The 24,640-nt window shown below is 44.7% G+C and overlaps 1 protein-coding gene across 4 annotated transcripts in view; it reads left to right on the top strand.

Moving 5' to 3' along the window:
• The first annotated feature begins 832 nt into the window (after positions 1-832).
• The window catches only part of flvcr2a (FLVCR choline and putative heme transporter 2a), a 45,942-nt gene continuing 22,134 nt past the window's right edge, over positions 833-24,640 (top strand). For 2 of the 4 annotated variants that reach the window (XM_014182463.2, XM_014182394.2), the window contains exons 1-3: positions 833-1,834; positions 16,547-16,688; positions 19,367-19,507. In XM_014182463.2, coding sequence (XP_014037938.1) covers positions 1,244-1,834; positions 16,547-16,688; positions 19,367-19,507 — 874 coding nt within the window. In that variant the 5' untranslated portion in view covers positions 833-1,243. The remainder of the gene's footprint in view (positions 1,835-16,546; positions 16,689-19,366; positions 19,508-24,640) is intronic. The other 2 variants (XM_014182447.2, XM_014182330.2) reach the window with 1 other exon arrangement.

The following is a 24,640-nucleotide window of genomic DNA, read 5'->3' as shown; positions in this document are numbered from 1 at the left end:
GAAGTCAAGGATCGGTAGGATAGTCAGTTTTACTAGGGTATGTTTGGCGGCGTGAATGAAGGAGGCTTTGTTGCGAAATAGGAAGCCGATTCGAGATTTAATTTTGGATTGGAGATGTTTAATATGAGTCTGGAAGGGCCCTATACAAGACACAGGGTAGAAACCCAAAAAGAGCGAGGAGTACCTCGAATAAATACACAATCACACAATGATTATCACACGGGACGAGACCCGTAATCATCTGCACAATACACGTGGTACGAAAGCCAAAACAACATAGCACAGGTAGTCACACGTCTAACGGACATTGGAACAATAATCGACAGGACAATGGTAAACAAAGGACACACTTATACAATTACTAATCAGTGGGAATAGGGACCAGGTGTGCAAAATGACAGTTCCGAGGGATCCGAGACAAATAATAATAATACAATACATTTGTTTAAACACAGAGGTGGGGGTGTTCGTTTATTTAAGATTTTTAATAAGATTTTAAATATATTTACCAATGTAGCACTACAAATAGCATTTTAAGCAAATAGGAGAATGGTTAAATTAGCATTATTTAGAGACCTCCCCCCAAACTGTGCGTCAACAGTTCCAATATTTGTGCACAATGTTTGGGTATCCATTGTATTCATTGTCACATTTAACAAGAAACATGCTTGTAAGAAGGGCCATTAACATAGTACCCATATGCTCAGGTTACTGTAATAATATTGTCCCGTCATTCACGTCGCATGCCGAAGTCTTCCTTATCATTGTTTCAACTTACATCAGAGTGGAGTTGGAGTTTGGACACCACGTGGTGTTATAATAAAGGGATTGGAATTTCTCTCAGAGCAGGAGCGCTATTACGGACATATTTGGGACATTGTTATGTTAAGAGAAACATAGGCTTTGTGTATGGTTTCCTATTTCAAGTTATTTATCACTTGTTTTTATATCATTATTTAATAATGATAGCAATTTAACAAGATATTATATATATATATATATATATATATACTGGTTTTCTGTTAGTTTTTTAATAGTTAGTTAGTTAGACTAAGATATTTTTCACCCTGCATTTTGACGTTCGTTTAACATTTAAAACGTTTTAATTAAGTTCTTGCGTATTAGCCTACACTGCGTTCTCATTTTGAATAATACATATTTGTTTAAGTTGCAGTTTCTGCGTAGACTAAACTAACAGTGCGCACAGGTACCCAAGGGCAGGTAACAGAAAAATTGTCTCAATATGGGCGACAACCCTGACTTTGATGAGGAAGAAATTAAAGAAGAGAAAAATTGTCTGGATCTGGGAAAAACGAACCCTTCCAAATCCGTGTACTTGGAGGAACATATCGAATGCACGAGCATCCCGAATGTGAACAAAGACAATACAACTACTACGCATGTATACAAAAGGAGATGGGTGATGGTGTTACTTTTCAGCTCTTATTCCCTGTGCAACGCATTTCAATGGATCCAATACGGAATAATTAACAATATTTTTATGAAATTCTACAATGTGGACTCTTTTGCCATCGACTGGATGTCAATGATCTATATGCTGACCTATATTCCCTTTATATGGCCTGTATCCTGGCTTTTGGACAAAAAGGGACTGCGGCTCATAGCACTGTTGGCCACCGCCATTAATTGTCTTGGGACATGGATCAAGGTGGCCAGCGTCAAGCAAAACCTATTTTGGGTGACCATGCTCGGACAATTCGCAGGCTCCCTATCACAGGTCTTCATCCTTGGGATGCCTTCCCGCCTAGCATCGGTTTGGTTTGGCTCTGAAGAGGTGTCCACCGCCTGTTCCATCGGCGTATTTGGGAATCAGGTCAGTTTATTCCACACCACACAAAGGTACCCTATTAAGTAAAATCTGTGGCGATTTATGATTAATTATTTTGATTGTAATTCGCAACAGATATTGATTTGCTGATCCAAAGAAAGAGTGCCCATAACATAAACGGCATTGCCGTTTAGAGAGATATTACGCATTACGCACATGGGTAACCCGATTACTATATGTGATGTTTTCAGAAAGGTTGGTCTTGGACAGTTTATTTATCTGACGTTTATAGATTTGAGATCTTAGATAGTTAAAATGACATAGGTCGACAGTATGGCATGACCAATGGCTATCAAGAGATTATTCTTACTTATTGTGGTATTTTAGATTCAGAAGTTGTTTTGATGATACATTGATAATGGTTAAAGAAGTTAGGATTTAGCCTACAGCAATTCATATGCATTCAGAAATGGAGATACTGTAGTTCTGAAATGGACACCTTTTGGTGAGGATGCATCCTCTTTTAATAAAGATCTGACACAGTGGTCAACATCTGAAACTGAGTATGTACAACCTCTCTTACTGGACGAGATTTCTCTTCTTTTCTCCCTCAAAATTCCCCATTATTAATCTATTTAGGCATTGGGTAGTCGACCCCTAAATGCAATAGGTAATGTGTATGATTATACTACTGCAATACGCCTGTATTCAGTATCCAGCTATGTTGAAGCCAAGCCACGAATTGGAGGCCAGTTGGGATTTACAATGTTGGGATTTATTATAATCCCTAATAATCAATTTATGTTGAGGCACATCGATTATAATCCCTAATAATCAATTTATTAAAAATAATGGTCATAATACCTCTGAGCATGGGGTTGAGCAATTAATAAACAAACCGGGACACGTGTCTGAGTGATTGTCCTCCATTTATCAGCCCTTGGATGCACAATTTCCACACCACTGATATAGCCCAAGGAAAATATACACTGCTCAAAAAAATAAAGGGAACACTTAAACAACACAATGTAACTCCAAGTCAATCACACTTCTGTCAAATCAAACTGTCCACTTAGGAAGCAACACTGATTGACAATACATTTCACATGCTGTTGTGCAAATGGAATAGACAACAGGTGGAAATGATAGGCAATTAGCAAGACAACCCCAATAAAGGAGTGGTTCTGCAGGTGGGGACCACAGACCACTTCTCAGTTCCTATGCTTCCTGGCTGATGTTTTGGTCACTTTTGAATGCTGGCGGTGCTTTCACTCTAGTGGTAGCATGAGATGGAGTCTACAACCCACACAAGTGGCTCAGGTAGTGCAGCTCATCCAGGATGGCACATCAATGCGAGCTGTGGCAAGAAGGTTTGCTGTGTCTGTCAGCGTAGTGTCCAGAGCATGGAGGCGCTAACAGGAGACAGGCCAGTACATCAGGAGACGTGGAGGAGGCCGTAGGAGAGCAACAACCCAGCAGCAGGACCGCTACCTCCGCCTTTGTGCAAGGAGGAGCAGGAGAAGCACTGCCAGAGCCCTGCAAAATGACCTCCAGCAGGCCACAAATGTGCATGTGTCTGCTCAAACGGTCAGAAACAGACTCCATGAGGGTGGTATGAGGGCCCGACGTCCACAGGTGGGGGTTGTGCTTACAGCCCAACACCGTGCAGGACGTTTGGCATTTGCCAGAGAACACCAAGATTGGCAAATTCGCCACTGGCGCCCTGTGCTCTTCACAGATGAAAGCAGGTTCACACTGAGCACGTGACAGACGTGACAGAGTCTGGAGACGCCGTGGAGAACGTTCTGCTGCCTGCAACATCCTCCAGCATGACCGGTTTGGCGGTGGGTCAGTCATGGTGTGGGGTGGCATTTCTTTGGGGGCCGCACAACCCTCCATGTGCTCGCCAGAGGTAACCTGACTGCCATTAGGTACCGAGATGAGATTCGCAGACCCCTTGTGAGACCATATGCTGGTGCGGTTGGCCCTGGGTTCCTCCTAATGCAAGACAATGCTAGACCTCATGTGGCTGGAGTGTGTCAGCAGTTCCTGCAAGAGGAAGGCATTGATGCTATGGACTGGCTTGCCCGTTCCCCAGACCTGAATCCAATTGAGCACATCTGGGACATCATGTCTCGCTCCATCCACCAACGCCACGTTGCACCACAGACTGTCCAGGAGTTGGCGGATGCTTTAGTCCAGGTCTGGGAGGAGATCCCTCAGGAGACCATCCGCCACCTCATCAGGAGCATGCCCAGGCGTTGTAGGGAGGTCATACAGGCACGTGGAGGCCACACACACTACTGAGCCTCATTTTGACTTGTTTTAAGGACATTACATCAAAGTTGGATCAGGCTGTAGTGTGGTTTTCCACTTTAATTTTGAGTGTGACTCCAAATCCAGACCTCCATGGGTTGATAAATTGGATTTCCATTGATTATTTTTGTGTGATTTTGTTGTCAGCACATTCAACTATGTAAAGAAAAAAGTATTTAATAAGATTATTTCTTTCATTCAGATCTAGGATGTGTTGTTTAAGTGTTCCCTTTATTTTTTTGAGCAGTATATTTAGAGATCCGATTTAGTGCGATTTGATGAGATGCGCTGCATAGTATTCTCGTTTAGAGCTTGATATTGCTGGTCCTTTTATAGATTCATTAATCGAGCCGTATAGTGAGTTACATGCATAGTGACAAGCATGTCCTAAAATCTGAATTGAGATGATTTTCATTGGCGGTTTCACATGGCAGGGAGGAGCACTGCTCCTACAAAGTAGATTTCCAATTTGCAAGCAATCACAGTTTTGGTCAGCCTCTTTGCTGGATTACCTCCTTTCAGAGCTCACTTTTGTATGGAATCATTTTTATTTTCTTTCTGACTAGCCTACTTTGTTATGACTAAAGTAGCCCTTTGTGATTAAGTGTTTGAGTTCATGAAAATGAAATACTGAACATGCTGTTTGAGCTTAGTTACTTAGCCAGTAAAGCTTTGCGCTCGGATTAACATGTTTGAAGTATTTTTTGAGGGTGTGTGTGTGTGTGTGTAGTGCATTGAGCAGGATGATACGTTTTTTCTCCTGGAAAGTCAACTCTACATCTCGCCAACCCCCTCCTTTCCAACCTATCCAAAAAGACTCCTTGGGATGTAGCCTTTTCTGTAAGGATGATCTCTTTGAATATGTACACTTAGTACAAAAAACTCCACTCTCAAATTTGAAATGTATTCAGACTGAAACTGAAATTAGAGGCTATACCCTAATGCTAACATGAATATTGCAACATACACATACGAAACTCAAACCACAGGAACATGTAATTTCTTCTCAAATTGCAGCATGTTTCAATATGCCATCACAATAGCCTAACAATCAAATATACAACACTGAGCATCTCTATAGCTGAATGATGCACAAGCATTTTCAGAAGGATTTCTGTTATGTTTCTAATATAACTCGATGGACCTTCCAGGATTGGCGAGGTTTCGTGAGAAAGCTGTCACTACAGTAATTTATGGAAATGAAAGAAAAACAGATTAAAAAAACAGAAAAATATAAAGACATGTAAGGAGGAATTTACGTGGTACAATTCCGCGATCTTTTGCTAGTACGGTGTATGCATCTGTACAGTAGGCTACACTTAATCACGCACTTAATGCATTGATCAAAGTATGCTAAATCATCCAGGGGCGGAAATCTCGGGGGGGACGGGGGGGACACGACCCCCCATCCTGGGAAAAATATGATTTCCCCCCCCCAATATATCACTGAAACATAACTATGTAATTTAAATAATATAAATAATACGCAATGAAAGCAATTGTGGTGATTATAGACACTTAATAGCGCGTTTTGAAGTTTCAAAAGATTGCAACCCCCCCACCCTTTGCCTCACAATGGTTTGATCCACTGCCAGTTCCTTAGCTTGCTACGTAACTGACGTGAGGTTAATCCAGTCAATCTCGCACACACACTAGCTGAATATGCAGAGCTAGCGCGCAAATATTAACTATTAAGCTAGCTAGTACCTATTCCATTTATGTGGCGTCGTCAAAGATGGAATCAGCATGCAGATGATGTAAATTAGTGCTTCAAAGTCCCTGTGATAAGGTTAGCGATAAACTGAAATCCAAACTGAACAGAACTACACTCTCTTCTACCATTGTCTTAAATATATTTAATGGTCTCGTTGCAAAAGCTAAATTGTCGCAAGTGAACTTTTATTTATTTATTTTATTTCACCTTTATTTAACCCGGGTAGCAAAGATTATAGCAAACACCACTGAAACTGAATTGGTGCTCGCTAGCTTTGCAAATTCAGCTATTGTTGTAAGCCAGCCAATATGAAACAAACTATTAAAATTACAAAAGGTTGCAGCATATGTTGTGTAAATGGTGAACTCATACAGCTGTCAACTCTTGTCATTTTAATCCGTTTCACATTTGCCAGCTACCTTTTAGATCGAAGCCCAAATAGAATGATTGAAGATGATAGAAGCCCATCTCCTACTGTAAATAACCTACACACTGGTGTGTGTGTAGCCAGCCAGCCAGCCAGGTAGAAAAATGGCAGAAAAATAAAAGACGGACATCAGAGTGTTTTTCAATACACCAAAACGCATAGTAAGAACCCTAGTAGCCTAATATCTCAAAGACTAGTTGATAAAATGTTCATAAGAAAGAAATGAAATTCTAATGGAAATGTTTCACAATGATGTCATTAGGCAGAGCAGGCAACAGATGGCACACAGACAGCAGAGTTGGGGACAGATATGCAGGGACAGACTGGCAGAGACAGGGAGTCTCAGGTAAGTTTGTTGAGTCTTTGTTTGGCAACATTATGAAAGGTTCTCAATTTTTTTGACTTGTAAAATAGGAACATAATTGGAAAATGCCGGAGGAAACACCGTACAACTGACGACCGCAGTCAGCTTGCAAGCACCCAGCCCGCCACAGATGGGACAAGAACATCCCGGCCAGCCAAACCCTCCCCTAACCCGGACGACGCTGGGTAAATTTTGCGCCGCCTCATGGATCTCCCGGTCACGACACAGGCTGGGATCGGACCTCAAGCGCTGCAATGCAGTGCCTTAGACTACCCCTCTTACTGTGTATATGGAAATCCACTCAAATATTTTATGAAATAAATACTTTTTGATCAAATCGAAATATAGGCTTAGACTTATATTAATTTGATGTAATAAATATGTCAATGGCTAGATATCGAAATAGACTTGATGATATCGAAATACACTTTGCAAAATAAGACAGAAATATTTCCAAATATTCAAATTCGAAGTCCTATTTCAAATGGAAGAAAGGAAAAAAATGTCTTAAGCTTAATGGTAGCATTACTTTAAGAACAATCTTTAAATGGCCTATTTGGAATGCATTTGTAGTTTTGGTTTGAGTTTACATAAAGAGGACGGTGTTAGTCGGGCTTGCTTTGTTCATTCCTGGTCCACTAAATGTTTGCAATCAGCAGAGGTGTAGGACTTCGGGACCTGGGAAACACTCTTCATGCACTTTGATACCGGTGACTTTTTCGTAGAAGGTTAGGGGAATTTATGCAGCAGGTTAGGAGAATTCACATAGTAGGTTCGGAGAATTCATGTAGCAGGTTAGGAGAATTCACGTAACAGGTTAAGAGGTTAAGGTTAGGAAAAGGGTTAGGGTTAGGGTTAGCAACAGTGGTGGGTCGGTGACATTTAAGATGAGGGAGGACAATATTATTTAAAAAAGTTATGAGCATAGCCTTATTTCTATTACAGCACATTGGATGACTGTCATTCATATTCCATTCACCCACTTCAATGTAACAGCGACAGGTTTAGGCTACTACATGATACTCAAATTTTGCCTATACCCATTATGAGGTCGCTACAACCTAGCCTATGAATGAAAACTTACAACATATGTGCACAGGTTGAGAGAAAAGGTGACAGATAGTGACACATTCAATATCGCCTTGCATACTCTTGCCTGTATCTAGCTGATCTAGGGTGTGATCATTAGTCCTAGTCCAACAGTTGCAAACAAGAGTTTCTATTAGACAAATTCAGGTGTGTTAATGCCTGTTTGCTTCCGTTTAAGAAAAGTTTTTCAACAGAATGAATACACCCCTGATCACACGCAAACACAGTTCACATTCATAGCGGCGACATACAAACCGCATGATCACTTGCTCGCATAATTCCTTCTCGCATCTACGTGCTCTTCTCCTCTCACCTTTTCGCTTCGCTTGTAGACTTCAGTGCACAACACATCAGCTTTCTGTGACCAGGCTAAAAAAACTTTCCAAGCCAAACCTTCATATCATAACCGCTACACACAGCCTACATCATTGTCACCAACATAGCTAGTAGAACTAACGAGTTAGTAAACCAGCTACAATCATGCAGTACAGTGTACAGTCAACAAGCAGTTTAGCAGTTACACCGGCGGGCCCCAATGGCAATAAATGAATAAAATCAAAAGCTTGCCTTGACTTGGAAAAGTTCCAGTGTTAGATAGCCATAGCCAGCTAGCTAACATTGCATCCCTCTCTTTGAGCTGGGTGTTTGAGTAGGCTAAACTAGCTAACTGCATTCTTGTGGCAGGTAGCCTAGCGGTTAGAGTGTTGAGCCAGTAACTGAAAAATTGCTGGTTCAAATCCCAGAGCTGACAAGGTGAAAACATCTGTCAATGTGCCCTTGAGCAAGGTACTTAACCATAATTGCTCCAGTCAGTGTCACGTCCTGACCAGTAAAGGGGTTATTTGTATTTGCAGTTTGGTCAGGACGTGGCAGGGGGTGTTTGTTTTATGTGGTTCGGGGTTTGTTGATATATGTGTTTATGTAGAGGGGTGTTTGTTTAGAGTATTCCTGGGTTTTGGTTATGTTCTATGTTGTGTATTTCTATGCTCTATCTATGTTGTGTATTTCTTTGTGTTGGCCTGGTATGGCTCTCAATCAGGAACAGCTGTACATCGTTGTTGGTGATTGAGAGTCATACTTAGGTAGCCCTGTTTTCACCTGTCCCTTGTGGGAAGTTGTTGTTGCATAGCTGTGTGTGTAGCCTGCAATACTGTTCATTCGATCGTTTTCTTGTTTTGTTTCGTATGTGTTCAAATAAAGTTAAGATGAGCACTCACCCCGCTGCGCCTTGGTCCATTACGTACGATGACCGTTACAGTCCGTCTCTCTGGATAAGAGTGTCTGCTAAATTACTGAAATGTAATTAGCTAGTTAAGTAAAAGAATATACAACTAAATATAGCTCTCTCTCGCGTCGCAACACAATTTTAAGAAATGAATTTGTTCAAAACTGTTAAACTATTGTCTTTCTCTTTGAGTCAACTACTCACCACATTTTATGCACTGCAGTGTTAGCTAGCTGTAGCGTATGCTTTCAGTACTAGATTAATTGTCTGATCCTTTGATTGGGGGACATGTCAGTTCATGCTGCAAGAGCTCTGATAGGTTGGAGGACGTCCTCCAGATGTTGTCATACTTACTGTGTAAGTCTATGGAAGGGAGTGAGAACCAAGAGCCTCCTAGGTTTTGTATTGAAGTCAATGTACTCAGAGGAGGACGGAAACTAGTTGTCCTCCGGCTACACCATGGTGCTACCCTACAGAGTGCTGCCGAGGCTACTGTAGACCTTCATTGCAAAACAGTGTGTTTAGTGCTCCCAAGTGGCGCAGCGGTCTAAGGTCCTGCATGCCAGTGTTAGAGGCATCACTACAGACCCTGGTTCGATCCCGGGCTTTATCACAACCGGCCGTGATTGGGAGTCCCATAGGGTGGCACACAATTGGCCCAGCGTCGTCTGGGTTAGGGGAGGGTTTGGCCGGGGTAGGCCGTCATTGTAAAATAAGAATCTGTTCTTAACTGAATTTTTTTTTGAATCAATTATTTGGTGACATGACTATTTTTAGTATAGTTTTACATAAAAAGGATAACTTTTTTAATGTTTCACTGTTTTTATTTTTATGAAATTCACTGAGTAGGATGGTCCTCCCCTTCCTCCTCTGAAGAGCATCCACTGGTTAGCAAAAATACTCTCCTAACCTGCTAAGAAAATCACTTTGTATTGAGGTGGAGTGAAAAAAGTGTGTCCCTGTAGGACATAGCAGAGACTGTAGGGGCAGTATACCATTGTAATTTTCCACTGTGCTCCATCCCATGTTGATGCTTCCCACAGTTGTGTCAAGTTAGCTGGATGTCCTTCGGGTGGTGGACCATTCTTGATACACACGGGAAACTGTGCATGAAAAACACACTAGCGTTGCAGTTCTTGACACAAACCGGTGCACCTGTCACCTACTACCATACCCTGTTCAAAGTTACTTACATCTTTTGTCTTGCAGAAACACCCTCTGAATGGCATACACATAGTCCATGTCTCAATTATCTCAAGGCTTAAAAATCCTTATTTGACCTGTCTCCTCCCCTTCATCTACATTGATTGAAGTGGATTTAACAAGTGACATCAATAAGGGATCATAGCTTTCACCTGGATTTACCAGGTCAGTCTATGTCATGGAAAGAGCAGGTGTTCTTAATTTTTTCAATGATTAGTATATACCCCACATTAAGCAGAACTTGTTGTTTTATTATATGATTTTTTCCCCCTGAGATATTAGTTATTACATGTTAATTACATGTAATTTAGTGTGGGTAAAGTTTTTTTTTGCTGTTCTAGGACAGTAATTTATTCTCATCTTCTTTGTGGTGAAGTTATTCTGCCTCTGAGGTAGTCATATATTTAATGTGATATCCAATGCTTCACTGTGGCGTCTGAGACTGAGACATAAAGAACATACGGCATGGCAATGCTACAGGTATGAGCCCTAGTGGAATTCTGCCTCTTTAGGATCATGTTGTGTGAATTTTGCCATTATTTATGTAACCCATTGACTGTAACCCACAGAATGTGGACCCTTCCAACCTAAAGTCACTTTGAAGGAGAGTAATTTCAGAAGTTACCTCAAGACCTTTTGAGACATTTTGAGTTGGATAGTTCCTGTGAAGTTGCCTGTACTTAATATGCACTCAAACGATCATATTTTGTCACTGGAACATGATGTAGGCCAAGTTTGTTTTTCTGTATCTCTATATCTGATTTGAAATGATGTAGCTTGTGAAATACCTGTCTCCTGGGTTATTCCACCACAGCCATGGTTGGGTTGAATAGGTTTTAGGAGGACCATATCACTGGCATATCCGTTTTACCCACCTCTATCTGTATTTCTCAAAGTGCTGTGCAGAATATACAAAGCGGGGGCAAAGGGGGGATCATGCTTTTAACTGGCGCTCTGACTCTCAGCGCATTTCTTGTCTGTGAACATCCTGCGAACATGTTGGTTCTGCCTTTGTTGTCAAGGTTTCATGGTTGAATTTATTATGCTTATTCTTTGCTAATTCTGTCAGTACATGCTCTACCATTTGAGGTCAGGACACCAGGGAGTCATTGGCTGATAATAACCCAGATTGAAAATAAACTGGCTGAGGTGTGAGTTTATGCCCTGTCGAGTTGGTCTGCCTGGTAATGCTCAAGACAGATGATGTAATGTGATCTGGCATTAGAAGACCCTATAGAAGAGGCCTCTGCCCCAATTACTATGACTCTGACCTCACTGAGAGTCGTAGCTATTGGGGCAGAGGCTTCTTCTATAGGATATCATAAAAAGGTCATATGAGTAGCAGTTGCGTCTTTTTTATTAGGTCTAAAGTAGAATATTTGGTTCCTGTGTGCTTATTCACCACGGTTGAGTTGGTAGTATTGTATTGTCATTTGTTGTCTACTGAATTTTAACACCTCTTTAAATGTGTACATGTTACTGCAGCAAAACTTCACCATGGGGGCAATAAAGTCAGCAAAGTAAAGATAGGGCAGGTCACATAGTACAGTAAAAACATAAAAGGTCTAGTGTAAGTGCACTGTGAGTTTCACATGGTCAAGAATGTGGTTAGAAGTTTGCATCATCTCCAATGTTGTTCAAGTTTAAATCCCTGACGTTTGAGCTTGACTCAAGTATGGTTTGAGTGTGACGCAAGGGCGGATTGGCAGAAGCCAGATGGGCTGGATAATATTTTTGTAGTGTGGGCTGGTCGAAATGTACACACACAAAAATTATTGTTATAAAAATACCCCCCCCCAAAAAAGGGAAATGGCCGGCGGCCCATGGGCCTGTTAAGATATATACACTGCTCAAAAAAATAAAGGGGTGACCACTTCTCAGTTCCTATGCTTCCTGGCTGATGTTTTGGTCACTTTTGAATGCTGGCGGTGCTTTCACTCTAGTGGTAGCATGAGACGGAGTCTACAACCCACACAAGTGGCTCAGGTAGTGCAGCTCATCCAGGATGGCACATCAATGCGAGCTGTGGCAAGAAGGTTTGCTGTGTCTGTCAGCGTAGTGTCCAGAGCATGGAGGCGCTACCAGGAGACAGGCCAGTACATCAGAAGACATGGAGGAGGCCGTAGGAGGGCAACAACCCAGCAGCAGGACCGCTACCTCCGCCTTTGTGCAAGGAGGAGCAGGAGGAGCACTGCCAGAGCCCTGCAAAATGACCTCCAGCAGGCCACAAATGTGCATGTGTCTGCTCAAACGGTCAGAAACAGACTCCATGAGGGTGGTATGAGGGCCTGACGTCCACATGTGGGGGTTGTGCTTACAGCCCAACACCGAGCAGGACGTTTGGCATTTGCCAGAGAACACCAAGATTGGCAAATTCGCCACTGGCGCTCTGTGCTCTTCACAGATGAAAGCAGATTCACACTGAGCACATGTGACAGACGTGACAGAGTCTGGAGACACCGTGGAGAACGTTCTGATGCCTGCAACATCCTCCAGCATGACCGGTTTGGCGGTGGGTCAGTCATGGTGTGGGGTGGCATTTCTTTGGGGGGCCGCACAGCCCTCCATGTGCTCGCCAGAGGTAGCCTGACTGCCATTAGGTACCGAGATGAGATCCTCAGACCCCTTGTGAGACCATATGCTGGTGCGGTTGGCCCTGGGTTCCTCCTAATGCAAGACAATGCTAGACCTCATGTGGCTGGAGTGTGTCAGCAGTTCCTGCAAGAGGAAGGCATTGATGCTATAGACTGGCCCGCCCGTTCCCCAGACCTGAATCCAATTGAGCACATCTGGGACATCATGTCTCGCTCCATCCACCAACGCCATGTTGCACCACAGACTGTCCAGGAGTTGGCGGATGCTTTAGTCCAGGTCTGGGAGGAGATCCCTCAGGAGACCATCCGCCACCTCATCAGGAGCATGCCCAGGCGTTGTAGGGAGGTCATACAGGCACATGGAGGCCACACACACTACTGAGCCTCATTTTGACTTGTTTTAAGGACATTACATCAAAATTGGATCAGCCTGTAGTGTGGTTTTCCACTTTCATTTTGAGTGTGACTCCAAATCCAGACCTCCATGGGTTGATAAATTGGATTTCCATTGATTATTTTTGTGTGATTTTGTTGTCAGCACATTCAACTATGTAAAGAAAAAAGTATTTAATAAGATTATTTCATTCATTCAGATCTAGGATGTGTTATTTTAGTGTTCCCTTTATTTTTTTGAGCAGTGTATTTGTAAAATATTTTTGAATCATTTTTCTGTTATACTAATCTGTAATGAGCTGATCAGCGTTCTGATTGTACAACATTTCAAAATGCAATTGCGGGAAAAACTGCTTTGGAAACTTTGTCCCCTTGTCCCTGTCGAAGAGAGGGGGGTCTCAGCTTTCTGTAGTTATAATTTGTATTTATCAACTCTTGAGCTGGTGGCGCGCACAGCGATGTGGGCTGGTGTGAATAAAATGCCAGGGCTGAATTCTGGGCAGGGGGGCAATAAATCTGGGTCACAAAACATTTGTGTGAGTTCATGAGATCCATTCCTGTTAACATCGACGGGGCTGAAGAGGAGCGGGTCGAGAGTTTCAAGTTCCTTGGTGTCCACATCACTAACGAACTATCAGGGTCCAAACACACCAAGACAGTTGTGAAGAGGGCACGACCACCTTTTCCCCCTCAGGAGACTGAAAAGATTTGGCATGGGTGCCCAGATCCTCAAAAAGTTCTACAGCTGCACCATTGAGAGCATCCTGACCGGTTGCATCAAAGGAAGGCCCCAAAAATTGTCAAAGACTCCAGTCACCCAAGTCATAGACTGTTCTCTCTGCTACCGCACAGCAAGCGGCACCGGAGCGCCAAGTCTAGGACCAAAAGGCTCCTTAACAGCTTCTACCCCCAATCCATAAGACTGCTGAACAGCTAATCAAATGACCACCAGGACTGTTTACATGTACATTTGTTTTTACACTGCTGAGGAATGTATCAAACAATATACCAGTTAAAGGTCAATGGTGTCAACCTGTTGGCCATGGTGGGCAGGCTCTAGGTATGATGTTGATCTCCACTGAAATATTCTACAGTAGACAGTGTTAATGCAGTTGGTTTGTAACTTGATTGCTGCAACGTCTTTCTTTTTCTGACTCATCATCCACCATCGTTATGACTGCTCAAACTGTCAAGGACAGACAGGTCGTTATTTTTCGCCAATGTTTTGTCGAGTCGTGGTGAGTACATTTTTGCATGTGTGTGTGTCAAGAAGTAGTGCGGCAGGGTCGTGTTTCGGGGGACACATGGCTCTCGACCTTCGCCTCTCCCGAGTCCGTACAGGAGTTGCAGCGATGGGACAAGACTGTAACTACCAATTGGATATCACAAAAAAGTAAATTCACTTATATTATATATAAAAAAAAGAAATACAAATACATTTACCTGTGGGCCGGATTTGGCCCGCTGCCCACCTATTGGGGAACCTTGCACTAGAACTATCTCTCAGCACATTCTAAGTTGCTTTGACAATTCTTGTGGTCTTGCAGATACAGCATCTGTAGGTGGCCTAGAATACCTTTTGGCCCTGGGTACTCTTGGGGAAAGCTTTGGATATGGATAGTGTTGACCAGCCTGAAGCCCCTGTCATCATTCATGGGAAGTATAATGGTCTGACACATTCAGATGGATTGAATATCCTACTATGGAGTACCACACAAATGCCCTCCAAACTCTGAAGCCAAACAGTTAATTTTTCTTTCAATAGAGTCTCACGCAGTCAGAGCTTACTGTAAATACTTCCTACCGTTCATTGTTAAGCATGTTTATTGTTCTTTGACTCAGTCCCACCTTCAGTTCCTTCGCTTTTATGTAGATCAAAGGCCACTTTGTTTTGTTCTTAATATTAACAATGACCTATTTTTCGCATAGTTATTTTAACCTCTGGCTCTGATACCATTCCTACTGCTTTAAAGTTTGACATAATTTTAATTCAAACTAACGTTTCATGTAAAAGCTGATAGAATCAGGACTTCTATTTAAGTTATAATGCCCGAGCAGCCGGTGTTAGGAGGATATATTGGCACGGGTGTTGTTTATTCATACTATTTCATCCTTCCACAAGATGTAGTACCAACACAAATCTAGGGTTGCTAGAGACACGACCAGAGTCATTCAGTCTTTTTGTTCTGTTGCGTCATGCCTAAGAACAGCCCGTATGACAAAACATTTATTTTTACTGCTCTAATATGTTGGTAACCAGTTTATAATAGCAACAAGGCCCGTTGGGGGTTTGTGATATATTTCCAATATACCACGGCTAAAGGCTGTGTCCAGGCACTCCGCGCTGCGTCGTGCTAAGGACAGCCCTTAGCCGTGGTATATTGGCCATATACATCACCCCTTCGGGCCATCTTGCTTAAACATAGCGTGGAAATTGAATGGTATTTCAGAAGTTGTTTTGAAAAGGTTAGTTTGGGGAACATGTTAAAAGGTCCATTGTAATGCATTAAGATGGACTGGTACCAACCTTTTCTTTTAGAAAGTATGAAATCTATGAAAGTTATGTTCTTGAACCAAATGATGGAGATTGAACAAAGATCACATATTCTGTTGTAGGAATGCTGATCTTTAAAATGCTCCTGTGAGTCTGTTACTAAGCTATCCCTCAGGTAAGTTCATCAAAGTTATAGTGATGTAGTGGTAAACAACGTCAACACCAGTATTGACATTTTGTGCAGTGAATTCCCTTGAGGGTAGTTTCAGGGTAAGTGTCCCCAGCAACTACGAGGAAGCAGCATGCTGGGAGGGTGATGGGGAGATGTCACACTCTGGTCCTCCTTCGAGGAGCATGCCTCTGTCACCTCTTGACCTTGTCTCACTTTCACCTTTCCCCTAGAGTCATGGGACCTTGTCTGATGTCCTTTCTGTAATGTTGAGGCTCTAGGAAGATGAGGACATGGGCACATGTGGTATTCAAATTTGGAAGGTTTAGCAACCCTCAATGTCCAAAAACCACCACAATTGTTGCCAGACAGTGGGGAGAGGGGGAATATAGGCCAGTTGACAAGGGGTTGTGAAAGACGCAAAGACACTTTATCCTCATTTCTGGACTACCAAGAAATATGGCCCTGCCATTAAAATATGGCCCTGACATTAACTTTACGACTTGCCACACTCTTTTTTCTGTACTTTGTATGCACTCATGTCAACACCTAATCAAGCATGCGTTTCTGCCATAGCTGATTTATTTACTGTCACTCTAACAACTATCAAGCAGTATAGCCATATAGGACTGTTTAAACATTTCACGCTTTACCTAACGTTATAGTTTGTCTTTATGTTTCCGCTTAAAAGCATTGCTTTATATGTGTGTGGAGGTGTGATGGGAGGAGTCATTGACTGATCGTGTATTTTTGTCTCCCTCGCTTACAGTTGGGCATTGCCATTGGCTTCCTGGTGCCACCCATCCTCGTGCCAAATGTTGACGATATGGACGAGCTGGCATACCACATCAGCATCATGTTCTACATCACTGCTGGAATGGCCACCGTGATCTTCATCCTCGTAGTCTTCAGTAAGTCCTGAGGGAAAATGGCCATTCTAATACATACAGAATGGCCTATGGCTAACACACAGAGCTGGTTAGTAGTTACTCCTTCCTAAACTCATTCCCATTATAACATATAACTCTTTCAATCATTATGAGCCTTAGGTGTTGAATTCATTCTAATGCCAGTATGAGGTGTTGAATACATTACATTTTAATGTCAGTATTTCCTTTCCCCTGGCATTGTCTATGTATCAACAACTCATAATAAACTCTTGGTAGATGGCAAACGGAGCCACGGCCCCTAACCTTGTGACCTTGTTTCGACTTGTATCAGTGGAAGACTATTTTTAAACGGGGACACTGAGAGCTCTGCTGTGGAAGTTTGAATATGATTACATTGCAGCATTGCATCTCCGGGGCTCATCATTGGTCTGCAGTTCTGTAGTCCTGGATGTCTACTTGTTCCTGGCAGTCATGTTCTCCTGGCAGTGTTGGTGGATAGTTTAGCATTCTCAGGGATTAGTGCATATTGAGATGTGCTCTGAACAGACCAGTCAATGTCTCTTCATTCACTTGCTGTGGGGATACCACATGGCTGCAATCACTGTAATTGACCGTGGTTTGACGACCTCGTTGAACTGCCTTTGAAAGTATTTTTCTTTCAACACACAGACCAGGTCATCCCGCTTCTGTTTTGCGGCCTCCCATGTTTCGTTGAAGGAGTCACATTGGGCAAGTTTAGACATGGAACCTGGCCTTAGAAGAAGAACTGGAGCCATGGTGTGAGGCGTGGGCAAATAGAGGCCTGGCCAGCAACATTATTGCACTTAGGGGATAGGATGCATATTTTATTTATATCCTATCTTTGGGCTATAGTTATTGGATTTCTCAGTCAGATGAGGTTTGCTGCTGAGTGGTTGATCCCACCTCAAACTGCTACTATATATCCCTTGTGAATCTGTATTAAAAAATATATATTCTGAGAATGAAACTGATACACATTGTATGTTCAGTCTGTAAGTCTTTAAACAAACACGAACCTGTTTCTCAAAGGCCCTGAGATCAACCAATATTTGATGTCAGTTATTATCAATTGTGCCTTTATAAATGTGTGTTTAAACAAACAGACAATGTAGGTTGCAGTGTGCTGATGTGGTGGCTGTACTGTATGTGTCACTCATCTGTGGCTATGGCTGTGAGCTGGATGCTGTAAGATATCTGATTCCTATTGAAGCCCTCTGTTAGCTTGGTACTGTAAGATATCTGATGCTTATTGAAGCCCTCTGTTAGCTTGGTGCTGTAAGATATCTGATGCCTATTGAAGCCCTCTGTTAGCTTGGAGCTTGTAAGATAGCTGACGCTATATTGAAGCCCTCTGTTAGCTTGGTGCTTTTAGATATCTGACGCCTGTTGAAGACCTCTGTTAGCTTGGTGCTGTAAGATATCCAGGATTTGGAAGGTTACTTTCTAAATGTAATCAATTACAGTTACTTACAGAGAGAGAACAAGAGAATGCATGGGATGGCCATTGGCCAAGCTTTCACTATTTTGTTGCTATCACCTGTCCAAAATTGTAATCATTAAGGTAATTACCCAAACTCAGTTACATAATCGGATTACTTTCAATTACTTTTGGATTACTTTCCCCTTAAGAGGCATTAGAAGAAGACCAAAAGGATCCATCAAATGCATTTGGTGTGTCATCATAGTGGTCTCTGACTTGTGGTCAGACTCGCTCAGGTGGAACAAACTTAAATTTGTGTTATTTTTTTTTCTCCAATGGTACATTGAATGTCATTGAGAAAACAGAAAGGTGTCATAACGTATTTTTACATTTAAAAGTACTCTAAGAAGTAATCATCTAATTTTTCAAAAGTATCTGTAATCTGATTACAGTTACAGCTTTTTTGTAATCAGTTACTCCCCAACCCTGAAGATATCTGACGCCTTTATGAACTTCTGCCCCAGTGAGCTGATCTCTCCTCCCCTCCCTCTCAGACTGAACGTTGGAGCTGGCCTCTCCAGCGTGGCTATTGTTGACTGACTGACACATTCTGGAAAGCACCAGGGGCGTGGAGGAAGCAAACAGTTACTGGTGCATCTCATCTCTCCAACTCCTTATCTCCTCAGGCGAAGTCCCAGACATGCATCATCTCTCCTTCGTTCTCTCGTTCTCTCTCTCTCTCTGTCTCTCAGAGATAGGCCCTGTTTCTTGCCTTGTGTGTGCAGTACCACCCTGGCTGTAACTTTGGACCTTCCTATCCCACAGTCCCCCAGAGCTCTTTGACTGCCTGTGACTGCCTTGACTCCTACTGTGCTTATGTGTCTGTGTTGATTTATATGAGCACAGATGGTGGGATTTTAGCCACATGGGATGGCCATTGGCCAAGCTTGCACTATTCTGTTGCTATCATCAGATTATTTGGGTGACTGCTGCTTGTTTTTCTTAGGGGAACAGACAAGGAGGAGGATTGGCTTGTGGTTGGATCCATTTCAAACATTCTCTTTTAAAGGGCTCTGTCAGGCAGGAGCACAGTTGTGCAACTTCAGATTCTACATTATACTCTTTTCTAATATATTTTGGGTGTTTCTAGATAATGTATGAATGGTCCAGTGTCAGGGGAATTGCATACAAACCTCGACACTACAGTATATCAGAATATTTACATGATTTTTCTCGGTTCTCTATCTGTGTCCAACAGTGTTCCAAGAGAAGCCGGAAATCCCTCCCACCCTGGCTCAGGTCCAGGCCAGGAGCACCCCTCCAGAAGAGTACTCCTACATGGCCTCTATCCTGAGACTGCTGCGTAACCTACCCTTCATGCTCCTTGTCATCAGCTATGGTGGGTCCTACTCACCCTCAATCACTCTCAAACCACACCCATGTCTACCATCATGTTTGGACTCCTATTATTTGAGAAAACACAAAGAGCCAGGATACCTATGGCTGGTCAGATCAATAGAGGGTCGTTATCAGTTTGTGCAGAGATATGTGAATATATCTCTCACTATGTTTTTGTATCCAGCGCGCTGTACATGTGTACATCTGAAGGTCTCTTGAAACAGTGAGGTTTGAGGATTTGAAGTTTACCATCAGATTCTTATGGTTGAAAGGTCACAGTCCTGTAGTTGATGATTAACTAATTGAAGGTGTAATGGTAGCGTTACCCGTCCATTAAAGTGTGATTACGTTTTTACAAAATTGTTGGCTGCTGCGGCTGTGTCATCTTAATATCAACGATGACTTAAATGCTAGACCTGGCCTTCACATTCCCCTGACCTCAACCAAATTGAGATGGTTTGGGATGAATCAGACCGCAGAGGAAAAGCAGCCAACAAGTGCTCAGCATATGTGGGAACTCCTTCAAGACCATTAGAAAAGCATTGCAGGGGAATCTGGTTGAGAGAATGCCAAGAGTGTGCAAAGCTGTCATCAAGTCAAAGGGTGGCTATTTGAAGAATCTCAAATATATTTTGATTTGTTTAACACTTTTTTGGTTACTACATGATTCCATAGTTTTGATGTCTTCACTAATATTCTAGAATGTAGAAAATAGTACAAATAAGAAACCCTTGAATGAGTAGGTATTCTAAAACTTTTGACAGGTTGTGTATTGTGTTTTTGTTCATTTTTACATTGTTTACCCTTTGATGTTGTCAACATCGGGTGTATGAGAGGCGAAGTCAGGTGCAGGAGAGAAGCAAAATGTAACCAAGCGCACTTTATTATAGTTCCAAAATACGAGAGCACTACATAAATAAAAATCCGCTCAAAACCACGGAACATACCAAAGTAAAGCGCATAAATCAAACACCACGAAAAACATGAAACAATTACACACAAAACATGATGGGAAACAGAGGGTTAAATACAAGTAGATTGATTGGGGAAATGATAACCAAGTGTGTATGGAAACAAGACAAAACAAATGGATAATAGAAAAATGGAGCGGCGATGGCTAGAAAGCCGGTGACGTCGATCGCCCAACGCCGCCTGAACAAGGAGAGGAGCCGACTTCGGCGGAAGTCGTGACAGTACCCCCCCTTGACGCGTGGCTCCAGCGGCGCACTGACACTGGCCTTGAGGACGACCCGGAGGACGAGGCGCAGGGCGATCCGGCCGGCGACGGTGAAACTCCCGCAGCAGTTCAGGATCCAAAACATCTGCAACCGGAACCCAGCACCTCTCCTCCGGCCCATACCCCTCCCACTCCACGAGGTACTGAAGGCCCCCCACCCAATGCCTCGAATCCAGGATGGAACGAACGATATATGCCGGGGCCCCCTCGATGTCCAAAGGGGGCGGAGGGACCTCCCGCACCTTAGATTCCTGGAGTGGACCAGCCACCACCGGCCTGAGGAGAGACACATGGAACGAGGGGTTAATACGATAATCAGAGGGAAGCTGTAATCTATAACATACCTCGTTCACCCTCCTCAGGACTTTAAATGGCCCCACAAACCATGGACCCAGCTTCCGGCAGGGCAGGCGGAGGAGCAGGTTACGGGTCAAGAGCCAGACCCGGTCCCGGGTGCGAACATCGGGGTCTCACTGCGGTGACGGTCTGCGCTGGTTTTCTGGCAACGCGCGGCTCGCTGCAGATGGACACGGACAGCCTCCCATGTCTCCTCCACACGCCTAAAGAGGTTAGTGGAGGAGTGGAGGAGTGGCGAAGCGAGTTCTGTGCCATCTCGGCCCAGGGCACAAACACTGCCCACTCCCCCGGCTGGTCCTGGCAATATGACCGCAGAAACCTGCCCACATCCTGGTTGACTCTCTCTACCTGCCCATTACTCTTGGGGTGAAAACCTGAGGTAAGGCTAATCGAGACGCTCAGACGGTCCATGAACGCCTTCCAAACTCTCGACGTGAACTGGGGACCCCGATCCGACACTATATCCTCAGGCACCCCGTAGTGCCAGAAGACGTGTGTCAACAGGGCCTCCGCAGTCTGTAGGACCGTAGGGAGACCAGGCAGAGGGAGGAGACGACAGGACTTAGAAAAACGATCCACAACGACCAGGATCGTGGTATTTCCCTGTGAGGGAGGAAGATCCGTTAGGAAATCCACGGACAGATGTGACCAAGGTTGTTGTGGAATGGGTAAGGGATGTAGCTTACCTCTGGGCAGGTGTCTCGGAGCCTTACACTGGGCACACACCGAGCAGGAGGAGACATAAACCCTCACGTCCTTAGCCAAAGTGGGCCACCAGTACTTCCCAGTCAGACAGCGCACCGTCCGACCAATCCCCGGATGACCAGAGGAGGGAGATGTGTGGGCCCAAGAGACAGGTCACGGACAGCAGACGGAACATACCTACGCCCAACGGGACACTGGAGGGGTGCGGGCTCTGTACGCAACGCCTGCTCAATGTCCGCATCCAGATCCCACATGACTGGCGCTACCAGGCAGGAAGCCGGGAGTATGATCCATGGGTCGCTCCTCTGTGTCATACAGCCGGGACAGTGCGTCTGCCTTCTTATTCTGGGAACCTGGTCTGTAGGATAGGGTAAACACAAAACCGGTAAAGAACATGGCCCACCTTGCGTGATGAGGATTCAGTCTCCTCGCTGCCCGGATGTACTCTAGGTTGCGGTGGTCAGTCCAGATGGAAAAGAGTGTTTAGCCCCCTCAAGCCAATGTTTCCACGCTTTCAACGCTTTAACCACAGCCAACAACTCCCGGTCCTCCACATCATAGTTACGCTCCGCTGGGCTGAGCTTCTTCGAGAAGAAAGCACAGGAGCGGAGTTTCGGTGGCGTGCCCAAGTGCTGTGAAAGCACGGCTCCTATCCCAGCCTTGGACGCGTCCACCTCCACTATGAATGCCAAAGAGGGATCCGGATGGGCCAGCACTGGAGCCGAAGTAAACTGAGCTCTTAGTTGCCCAAAAGCCCTGTCCGCCTCAGCCGTCCACCGCAACCTTACAGGACCCCCCTTCAGCAGTGAGGTAATGGGCGCAGCAACCTGACCAAAACCCCGGATAAATCTCCGGTAGTAATTGACAAACCCAAAAAATCACTGCACCTCCTTTACCGTGGTGGGAGTCGGCCAATTACGCACGGCTGCAACGTGGTCCCTCTCCATCTCCACACCTGATGTGGAAATGTGATACCCTAGGAAGGAGACGGCCTGCTGAAAGAACAGGCATTTCTCAGCCTTGACCTACAGGTCATGCTCCAACAGTCGTCCAAGTACCTTGCGCACCAAAGACACATGCTCGGCGCGTGTAGCAGAGTAAATCAGAATGTCATTGATATACACCACTACACCCTGCCCGTGCAGGTCCCTAAAAATCTCATCTACAAAGGATTGGAAAACTGATGGAGCATTCATCAACCCGTACGGCATGACGAGGTACTCATAATGCCCTGTGGTGGTACTGAACGCTGTCTTCCACTCGTCTCCCTCCCGGATACGCACCAGGTTATACGCACTCCTGAGATCCAGTTTCGTGAAGAAGCGCGCCCCATGCATTGACTCAATCGCCGTGGCCATAAGAGGTAGCGGGTAACCGTACCTCACCGTAATTTGATTGAGACCTCTGTAGTCAATGCACGGGCGTAAACCTCCATCCTTCTTCTTCACGAAAAAGAAATTTGAGGCGGGTGAAGTAGAGGGCCGAATTGGGATTCAAAGACATATGTATCCATAGCCACTGTCTACGCTTGCGACAGGGGATACACGTGACTCCTGGGAAGCGCAGAGTCTGCCAGGAGATTTATCGCACAATCCCCCTGTCGATGAGGTGGTAATTGAGTCGCCTTCTTTTTACAGAAGGCGAGAGCCAAATCGGCATATTCTGGGGGGGATGTGCACGGTGGAGACCTGGTCTGGACTTCCACCATGGTAGCACCAACAGAAACCCCTATACACCTCCCTGAGCACACTCGCGACCACCCGTGAGAGCCCTCTGTTGCCAGGAAATAGTGGTGTTATGCAGAGCCAACCAAGGAAGGCCTAGTACCACAGGAAACGCAGGAGAGTCAATGAGAAAGAGACTGATTCTCTCCTCATGACTCCCCCGCATAACCATAGCCAAGGAGATGGTGGCCTCCTTGATTAGCCCGGACCCTAATGGTCGACTATCTAGATCGTGTACCGGGAAGGGTCTAACTATAGGAAAAATGGGGATCCCTAACCTAATGGCTAATGCTCTGTCTATAAAATTCCCAGCTGCGCCTGAATCGACGAGCGCCTTATGCTGGGAATGTGGGGAAAACTCAGGGAAAAGAACAGGCAGAAACAGTTGATCAACAGAGGACTCTGGATGAGTGTGGTGAAAACTCACTTGGGGTGACGCCACAGTGCCCTGCCTGTTGCCTCGACTCCCAGCGTAACCAACACGGCACCGACCGGCAGTGTGTCCTCTGCGGCCACAGATGGCGCACGTGATGGATCCTCCTCCAGTCTCCCTATGCGCAGCCCCTCCAAGCTCCATGGGCACCGGAGCGGGGGTGCTGGATGATGGAACCGACAGAGCCCCCTCTGGACGTCCGCGGGTGACCAGCAGGTTATCCAACCGGATGGACAAATCCACCAGTTGGTCAAAGGAAATGGTGGCATCCCTGCAGGCCAGCTCACGTCGGACGTCCTCTCGTAGGCTGCATCGATAGTGGTCGATGAGGGCCCTGTCGTTCCAGCCTGCTCCGGCTGCCAAGGTCCGGAATTCCAGAGCGAAGTCCTGGGCGCTCCTCGTCCCCTGTCTCAAATGGAAGAGCCTCTCCCCCGCCGCTCTGCCCTCAGGTGGATGGTCGAAGACGGCCCTGAAGCGACGGGTGAACTCCTCGAAGTGGTCTGGCGCCGTGTCTCCTTCTCTCCACACGGCGTTTGCCCACTCCAGGGAACATTTCGGCATTTGCTGAATGGTTGATGAGAAAGTCCATATTGCAAATGTACGGTCCCTTACTAGACGTCCCCGAACGTTTGTAAAATTCGCGGACGGCGTCGGGCCGTGCACCGGGGCCAGATCTTC

Source organism: Salmo salar, chromosome ssa01 (genome assembly GCF_905237065.1).
Source record: "Salmo salar chromosome ssa01, Ssal_v3.1, whole genome shotgun sequence".
In the NCBI taxonomy this organism is placed as follows: Eukaryota; Metazoa; Chordata; class Actinopteri; order Salmoniformes; family Salmonidae; genus Salmo; species Salmo salar.
This window is presented reverse-complemented; position numbering and strand designations above follow the sequence as displayed.